We start from the raw sequence: 9955 nt of genomic DNA, 5'->3' as shown, positions 1-9955 counted from the left end.
TTTTTTTTTTTTTTTTTTGTGGAAAAATCTTCAATTAAATTTCTAGCAAAATTAAAAGTTTTATATAGTTTAATAATCTATGTAAATGAACTGTTTCATTTCAATTATAATTATTATATTAAGTATTATATCTAAATATATAAAATTACTTGTCCTGACTGACTGACTGATTTATCACTGCCCAGAGCAAACCGCTGAACCTAAAGTGGTGAAATTTGGTACACAGTTAGGGTACATCATGAAAATGCATGCTAAGAAGGGATTTTTCAAAATTCCCCTGCAGGGGAGAGGGAGAGCATTAATGCTTAACCTGAAGAATGGCTTTTAAAATTGATTTCCATACTTTCCCTTAAATTGATAACATTTCAGACATTGTTATAAATATTTTTATATATTTCGATTTTTTAACCAAATATTCGAACCATTTTAAATTTGAATTTGTTATTACATATTGGTTCGATTATAGAATGATTGTAAATGTTCCAGAAAATTGATCAAATTGAAAACATTTCCTTTGATTCTCAGCGGTAGGTGTTATATAACAATTACTATGGTTGTTGAAATATTGAATATAAATGGGGTTTGCTTGCAAAATCCGCACAGGCGAAGTCGTGGATAACAGCTAGTATTTTTATAAATTTAAAAAAAAAATTGTTTACCATTTATCATCGCTACCATTTATTTATTTATTTCACTTATTTTCTTGTATAAGATTTTTTTTTAAAAGTCAGCTTTTTACATTATAATTTCATATAATGTTTTTTAGTGTATTTTTATATTGAAATATATATTTTTTTACTTAAGTAGTTGCTTTTTAAATTGTTTTATGCAGTTATGCTTTGTAATATTACTTTTAAAATAATAATAACATTTGAAATTTTTATTTTAGGGACTATTTTTATCAGTTTGGAGAAATTAGGTCCATAACTATGTTGGCAAGACAACAATGTGCTTTTATACAGTTTACTACAAGAACTGCTGCTGAATTAGCTGCTGAAAAAGCATTTAATAAACTTATTTTATGTGGTAGGAGATTGACAATTAAATGGGGTAGGTCTCAAGCAAAATCTTCTGTACCCACTACTAAAGAAGGAGAAGGGAAGAAATTGGAACCAGTTCCAGGACTTCCAGGAGGTAATATTTTTTCTGAATTACAAATATCGAGAATTTGTGATAACATAATTCTGAATCTTAAATTGTTTTTCTCAGCTTTACCTCCACCACCTGATGAATTAACAAACAATTATTTCAATCTTGCACCAACTGCACAAAATTTACCACCGCCACCTATTCCGCATCCAGCAATGATGCCCCATCCTCCTCCAATGGGTAAGTTTTCAAGTTAAAATTTTAAGAGATTTAATATTTGATACATTACAAATTTTAAAAGTATGTATGTACACCATATTCATAAATATATTTGAATATCATATTGTTGCATGTCATGCAGCAAGACAAAAATGAAAAAATTTATTCTGATAACACAAACCATTGAAATTGTAAACTTTTTGTTCATTGCAACGTGTTATTGAGGCATCATGACAAATGCATTTATTTCATAAAATTGCCACAACATTTCAAGTTATAAATCTAGTAATTTATGTAGTTGACAATATATGATCACTAACCAAATTTTTGATGGTCTATGCATTACTTCTTTGATTACTTCATTTCTCATACAGAAAACATTCCTGTGTAAACATTCAGCAAAAGATTTTGATTCTTTCTATAAAGTTTCAAGCAATATTAATTTTTGAATTAAGATTAAATGCTTTTCAGTAACTGCATAAGTAGTTTGCATTAAAAAAATAAAATTAAAATATTCAGTTCTGACAAAACTGGTTGTTACATTTTAAAAGAAAACATTCTTTTGCATTTCTTTTCAATAAATAATTAAAAATTTGATAAATTTTTATTTTTTTATCAATATAGATGCTTTTATTACATTTTAACTACTTTTGATGATATAAATGATATATGAAGTGTTTATGCTTCAAAACTGAGACATGATGGTAAAATTCTTTGACAGCAAACCAAAGATAAACTTCTTGTATAAAAATATACTCCATCTACAAAATATCTAATTTTACTGTTGTGCTGCTGCAGCAGCAGCAGCAGCAGCGATACACAATGTTGCAAACCTGTTAAGCAAAAAAGAAATTAAAAAGTTTAGTAACAGTATAACAAGAATAATTTGAATTTGTTCATTTTTTTGCAACTATCTGTGTTCATTTCATCAATAAAAACCAATTCATGTAGATCTCTACTTCAACTGATTCTTATCGATCAGTTAGCAATGTACAGTAAATGTATTTAGATCAGTATTGTATGTAGATCAGTTAGTAATGTATTGTATGTAGATCAGTTAGTAATGTACAGTAAATGGGTTTTAGACTTTCATTAAATTGCATTTATATTTAAGATATAATAATCAGAAGTGCTGCTAGCTGTTTGAACGCTCGTGTGCAATATCGATTATGCCGCCCTGTTTAACTACGACTACCTAAGATGAGCTTGCCAGAAAGGCTCTTTAGTGTTGTTTCATAAGGGTGTGAAAAAAGAAAAGAAATACTTTACAAAGAAAAACTATTTATTTTTATTACTAAATTATTTTTGTTTTCTTAGATGTAAAACCATATAAATATTTATCTACAGAAATTTAACTCTTCTTGCCTTTGTTTGTGAAATCTGCTATCAATTTTCTTGTATCCAAGCTGTCTAAGATTTCATGTTCAATTGAAACTATAGCTAAATTACTTAGTCTTTGCTGGTCTTAAGTAGTTTTTTTTATAATTTTTAACTTTGAAAAGGACCTTTCACCAAATGCAACTGAAACCGGCAATGTAAGTAATATTCTTAGTGCTACTGCTATGTTCGGAAATGTTGAAATTAAGTCATTAGTAAAAAGATATTGTAATTGCTGCCCCCTGGACGTGCAGCCCGCTTACGGTGGGCCTGATAATAATAATGGAACTTATTATGGAAACAGAGAAATTAGTGTGTGATTAAATTTATATTAGTTATATTTTATAAAAAGTTTCATTAATTTTGAATTCTATATACATGTCAATTATTATTTTTCATTTATTTTACAATAATTTTATGCCAATAATTGTATAAATTTTTTTAGGAATGAGATTTCCAACACCTCCATTTATGGGACCACCAGGTGTTCCTCCACCTGGACCACCACCACCCAATCCACCACAAGTTCTTAGACCTCCAGGAGGATTTCCACCACCACCAATGCCAGCACCTCCTGTGACTCCTGCAAATCGTTCAGGAATTCCAATCCATTATCCATCACAAGATCCACAACGAATGGGATCAACGGGTATAGGTGCAACGTAATTACAATGCCAAATATTTTTTTTTTATGATTCATGACATAATGCTCTGTAAGAATAAAAAGTGCAAAGTTATTCATAGTGGATTTTATGAGACTTTTTGATTTGAAAAATCATCTATGTATTCATATGAAAGTATTATAAAGTAAAATATATATATATATACACCATCACTTAAGATTTTTAATTTCAGTTTAAAATAGTTATATATTATTTTTTTTGTTTTACATACAAAATGTCTTTACATTTTCTGATAGTATTTTAACCAAAAAATGATAATTTAACTTTTTTATTAAGAATATTTAATTAATATTTTATTTTCTGTAGTTGCTATTTATTATTATTTTTAACATGTTTTTATTAATTAAAGAAAAAATGTTTAAACTTATATCATAATTGGAGAATTTTTAATTGTTAAACACTCCTCTGTAGAAAACTCAGTTTTATTTTTAAATTTAAGAATCATTTTTACTTTCCTGCTGTTATGTATAACAGAGGGAAAGTATGGCGATAGGTCAAAAAATGACCCCCGCCAAGATTTTTACATTTTTGGACTGGAGATCTCGAAACGTCGAAAATGAAAAAAAAATTCAGTTTTTTTTTTTATATGTATGGATGTTAATGTGTGGGGGACACGATTTTGTTCACCCACTTTTTAAACTTAATAACTCCTGCGTTTTATTTTTGTCGAAAATTTCTGGAATTTTGCAGGAAGATTTATGATGATAAAGCTTGGCGATTAAAGGTCGAGGGTTGGGGAGATAATGGGGGATACCGTCAACTGGGCGCCGGATATGTGGGCGACAAAATAAAAGATCAATAATAAACAAAATACAAAATTTTTTGTTTTTATAAAAATCGCCATTCATTTTCTATTGATCTACTACCGGTAAATTTAAGATTTTTTAAGAAAAGTTTAAAAAAACAATTTTGTAATTAACAAATATATTTATACATATTGTATTACATACGTTATTTATTTTTATAAATAGAAGTCTCGAAGGACAGTTAACTATCCCAAAATTAAGGTGACCAATCGTCGTCCTTTTGTAAGTTCTGTCCTCCCTCGAAAAGTGTCCTCCTACATGTCCTCCTTTTTGATATTTGAAGATTAATCTGTAAATCTCTGTATCTGATCAATCCGAACTGACCGTTGCATGACGATTCATCAAGGCTCTGTACAGTGCGACGAGATGCAATTATGAGACGCATGCTCTTCGCACGGGAGACCTTGAGAGAGAGAGAGCGCGCAAATGGCTTTGTTTACTTCTTATCGAAACACGACATGGCANAGGTTTTAACAGGGATAGAGTTATGTTGGACATCCATAGAGGGAAAGGAGTTACAAAAACTTGGACAAACTGGGACAAGAGGGAAAAGTAAACATTTCAAGAAAAATGCACATGTAATTTATGGATAGTCCAAGTGCTTAGACTGTAGAAAATGGACTTACACCACTTTCAAAATCAATGGTTATGCAATGTGATTTATCGATAAATTTTCAATTGATCAAAGCTTATGGTTATTTTAAAATGTTAAGTGTGAATTGTTTATAAATAAAAAGTTCACACTAAATTGTATGTATATTATGTGTTTTCTCAATTTTTTCCAAAAATGGACTTACACCACTTTCAAAATAAACGGTCCAATTATTAATTAATGAAAATAGTGTTCTGTTTATATATATCCTTAATTCCATTTGCTTAATAAATTACATCAGTTATATGACATTTGGCATATTATACAGAAATGTGTAATTCTTGGATAATTTGAAGTTGCAGATATTTGATTCCCTGATTTTTGAACTAATTAGGATTTCCTGTAACTTGTTTCCTTTTCAAATTTAAAGAAAAGCTTTATATCATTATAGTTTGAATATAGTATAATTAATGAATGTGTTCATTTCTTTATTTAAACTAAAAGTTTAGTTTTGCAGGAACTTTTGTAAAACAGATTTAAAATATTTTGTGTTATATTATCAATAATTTTTCTTTATTTATTTTTGAAAATATCATTTTTCAGTAAACCATTCATTTCCTCCTCATTTTCTAATTATTATAGATCATCAGCCAGATGTCCAAGGTAGCAAAGACATCAGTATGTTACTTTGGGGTACTGGATTTGAATTTTGGTCCATAGAGTGGCAGGCTGATGCCTTTGCCACCCTAGAAAAATTTCTATCCATTCCAGCTACATTGGTCCCTGAATCTGTGCTGCACTTGGAAAAAGGGCTCTCTTAGTGCCCACAGGGCAGAAGGAGAGAAAAATATTATAGGTCATTAATAGATACTTGATTTGTTTTTTTTTTTAATTCAAAGGATAGATATATTATAAATAAATATTAGGCTTCCTTAATCTCAAGAATGGAGTTAGATAGATGAAAGCAGAGAGCAGATATGAAAGTCTAAGGATAGGAGACCCCAATTAACAATACGCAAACTTTCGATGCAAGCTGGAGGTCACGTTATTTCAATTCTAAAATTTCTCCTGAAAGGAGTTAGATAGATGACTGGCACAACTTGATTGCTAAAGGCAGAGTATGTTGTACAGGTGCAAGACACTGCTAATTTGAAGGTGGAGAGCATATATTTTAAATTAAATAAATTAAAAAATATGATTAAAAATCGCATTCTGGCGATCTAATTAAAAATTAAATTAATAATGTAAAAAATCTGCAATTTTTTACATTATTAATTTAATTTTTAATTAGATCGCCAGACAATAATTATTAATCACAATAAATTATTAATCACACAAATAATTACATAATAATAATACATAATTATTAATCACACAAATAATTATTAATCACAATAAATTAATAATGTATGTTTTTTTGTAATAAAATCTCATACCCAGAAGGTTGCACAACACATTTCTGGATTATTTTATTTTTATATTATTTTAAAATTTTATGAATACTTTAATGTACTTGGATAGCTTTAAACTCCTAACTCACTTCACCTATGCAATTCCAATATAGACTAGTAATAACAAAAACTTCTATCTCTTAATTTGTCTAATGCTGAGTGAGGATTCTGTAACATTTAAGTTCAGATTTGTTTCAAAATGCACATCCAAACAAAAATTAATTGGGAATAAAAAAGTTTTTATTCGAATTGCATAAAAATCTCTCCATTAAAATCTAACATAAAACAACCTTCAGATTCCAGAACAGAAACATTGTTGGTTTTTTTTTTTTTTTTTTGAATTGGTTAAACATCATGTTTTTTGAACGTTCCACAGAAAATTGTTTCGATTCCATGGTTTCATACTTTGCTTCACTTGACTCGCTCACCTCATAGGCTTGGCTCACTTATTCTCAATAGAGATTAGTTTTTATAATGCCTTAAATTTTTTTATAATATTCTTTTTAGTTTATTTTATTCATACTTCCTGCTTCAATTTAGAAAAATTTTAGACCTATAAATTCTCACTGTTGTCTGTCTATCCATCTATCTGCCTTTCCTTAATCTTGAGAATGGAGTTAGCTAGATGAAAGACGAGACCAGATATGAAAACCTTAGGGGCAGGAGGCCCTGATTATTTAATTCTGTGATCTCAATATTGGAAAAACTTTATAGTAGTCTTTTTGAAATTTTTACAAATAGTTTGTTACATATAGAAAAACATCTTTTTATCAATTAAATTTACCTGTGAAATAGAAAAATAATTTAGTTTTATTTTATAAATTTTGTATTTATCTTAGAAATACTCATTTTTTTTTTTTGTGGAAAAATCTTCAATTAAATTTCTAGCAAAATTAAAAGTTTTATATAGTTTAATAATCTATGTAAATGAACTGTTTCATTTCAATTATAATTATTATATTAAGTATTATATCTAAATATATAAAATTACTTGTCCTGACTGACTGACTGATTTATCACTGCCCAGAGCAAACCGCTGAACCTAAAGTGGTGAAATTTGGTACACAGTTAGGGTACATCATGAAAATGCATGCTAAGAAGGGATTTTTCAAAATTCCCCTGCAGGGGAGAGGGAGAGCATTAATGCTTAACCTGAAGAATGGCTTTTAAAATTGATTTCCATACTTTCCCTTAAATTGATAACATTTCAGACATTGTTATAAATATTTTTATATATTTCGATTTTTTAACCAAATATTCGAACCATTTTAAATTTGAATTTGTTATTACATATTGGTTCGATTATAGAATGATTGTAAATGTTCCAGAAAATTGATCAAATTGAAAACATTTCCTTTGATTCTCAGCGGTAGGTGTTATATAACAATTACTATGGTTGTTGAAATATTGAATATAAATGGGGTTTGCTTGCAAAATCCGCACAGGCGAAGTCGTGGATAACAGCTAGTATTTTTATAAATTTAAAAAAAAAATTGTTTACCATTTATCATCGCTACCATTTATTTATTTATTTCACTTATTTTCTTGTATAAGATTTTTTTTTAAAAGTCAGCTTTTTACATTATAATTTCATATAATGTTTTTTAGTGTATTTTTATATTGAAATATATATTTTTTTACTTAAGTAGTTGCTTTTTAAATTGTTTTATGCAGTTATGCTTTGTAATATTACTTTTAAAATAATAATAACATTTGAAATTTTTATTTTAGGGACTATTTTTATCAGTTTGGAGAAATTAGGTCCATAACTATGTTGGCAAGACAACAATGTGCTTTTATACAGTTTACTACAAGAACTGCTGCTGAATTAGCTGCTGAAAAAGCATTTAATAAACTTATTTTATGTGGTAGGAGATTGACAATTAAATGGGGTAGGTCTCAAGCAAAATCTTCTGTACCCACTACTAAAGAAGGAGAAGGGAAGAAATTGGAACCAGTTCCAGGACTTCCAGGAGGTAATATTTTTTCTGAATTACAAATATCGAGAATTTGTGATAACATAATTCTGAATCTTAAATTGTTTTTCTCAGCTTTACCTCCACCACCTGATGAATTAACAAACAATTATTTCAATCTTGCACCAACTGCACAAAATTTACCACCGCCACCTATTCCGCATCCAGCAATGATGCCCCATCCTCCTCCAATGGGTAAGTTTTCAAGTTAAAATTTTAAGAGATTTAATATTTGATACATTACAAATTTTAAAAGTATGTATGTACACCATATTCATAAATATATTTGAATATCATATTGTTGCATGTCATGCAGCAAGACAAAAATGAAAAAATTTATTCTGATAACACAAACCATTGAAATTGTAAACTTTTTGTTCATTGCAACGTGTTATTGAGGCATCATGACAAATGCATTTATTTCATAAAATTGCCACAACATTTCAAGTTATAAATCTAGTAATTTATGTAGTTGACAATATATGATCACTAACCAAATTTTTGATGGTCTATGCATTACTTCTTTGATTACTTCATTTCTCATACAGAAAACATTCCTGTGTAAACATTCAGCAAAAGATTTTGATTCTTTCTATAAAGTTTCAAGCAATATTAATTTTTGAATTAAGATTAAATGCTTTTCAGTAACTGCATAAGTAGTTTGCATTAAAAAAATAAAATTAAAATATTCAGTTCTGACAAAACTGGTTGTTACATTTTAAAAGAAAACATTCTTTTGCATTTCTTTTCAATAAATAATTAAAAATTTGATAAATTTTTATTTTTTTATCAATATAGATGCTTTTATTACATTTTAACTACTTTTGATGATATAAATGATATATGAAGTGTTTATGCTTCAAAACTGAGACATGATGGTAAAATTCTTTGACAGCAAACCAAAGATAAACTTCTTGTATAAAAATATACTCCATCTACAAAATATCTAATTTTACTGTTGTGCTGCTGCAGCAGCAGCAGCAGCAGCGATACACAATGTTGCAAACCTGTTAAGCAAAAAAGAAATTAAAAAGTTTAGTAACAGTATAACAAGAATAATTTGAATTTGTTCATTTTTTTGCAACTATCTGTGTTCATTTCATCAATAAAAACCAATTCATGTAGATCTCTACTTCAACTGATTCTTATCGATCAGTTAGCAATGTACAGTAAATGGGTTTTAGACTTTCATTAAATTGCATTTATATTTAAGATATAATAATCAGAAGTGCTGCTAGCTGTTTGAACGCTCGTGTGCAATATCGATTATGCCGCCCTGTTTAACTACGACTACCTAAGATGAGCTTGCCAGAAAGGCTCTTTAGTGTTGTTTCATAAGGGTGTGAAAAAAGAAAAGAAATACTTTACAAAGAAAAACTATTTATTTTTATTACTAAATTATTTTTGTTTTCTTAGATGTAAAACCATATAAATATTTATCTACAGAAATTTAACTCTTCTTGCCTTTGTTTGTGAAATCTGCTATCAATTTTCTTGTATCCAAGCTGTCTAAGATTTCATGTTCAATTGAAACTATAGCTAAATTACTTAGTCTTTGCTGGTCTTAAGTAGTTTTTTTTATAATTTTTAACTTTGAAAAGGACCTTTCACCAAATGCAACTGAAACCGGCAATGTAAGTAATATTCTTAGTGCTATTGCTGTGTTAGGAAATGTTGATATTAAGTCATTAGTAAAAAGATATTGTAATAGGGTTTGTGGATCATTAGACTGGTTTTCTGGAAAATGCAACTTTAAAGTATT

At 28.5% G+C, this 9955-nt stretch overlaps 2 protein-coding genes across 3 annotated transcripts in view; both read left to right on the top strand.

Annotated features, from left to right (window-relative positions):
• The window catches only part of LOC111632977 (pre-mRNA-splicing factor RBM22-like), a 26167-nt gene extending 22647 nt beyond the window's left edge, over window positions 1-3520 (top strand). For both annotated transcript variants that reach the window (XM_023377491.1, XM_023377492.1), the window contains exons 7-9: window positions 890-1134; window positions 1210-1329; window positions 3131-3520. In XM_023377491.1, coding sequence (XP_023233259.1) covers window positions 890-1134; window positions 1210-1329; window positions 3131-3351 — 586 coding nt within the window. In that variant the 3' untranslated portion in view covers window positions 3352-3520. The remainder of the gene's footprint in view (window positions 1-889; window positions 1135-1209; window positions 1330-3130) is intronic.
• A 4432-nt stretch (window positions 3521-7952) lies between these two features.
• LOC111632983 (pre-mRNA-splicing factor RBM22-like) lies at window positions 7953-9492 on the top strand. The gene is made up of 3 exons (XM_023377499.1): window positions 7953-8193; window positions 8269-8388; window positions 9407-9492. Exons 1-3 carry the CDS (start codon window positions 7989-7991, stop codon window positions 9475-9477), a joined length of 396 nt encoding a protein of 131 aa, XP_023233267.1. The 5' UTR covers window positions 7953-7988; the 3' UTR covers window positions 9478-9492.
• The last annotated feature ends 463 nt before the right edge of the window (window positions 9493-9955 follow it).

Source organism: Centruroides sculpturatus, unplaced genomic scaffold (genome assembly GCF_000671375.1).
Source record: "Centruroides sculpturatus isolate CEXI.00-Female unplaced genomic scaffold, Cexi_2.0 scaffold814, whole genome shotgun sequence".
Lineage (NCBI taxonomy): Eukaryota > Metazoa > Arthropoda > Arachnida > Scorpiones > Buthidae > Centruroides > Centruroides sculpturatus.
The sequence above is the reverse complement of the archived record's forward strand: the minus strand, read 5'-3'. Positions and strand labels throughout refer to the sequence as shown.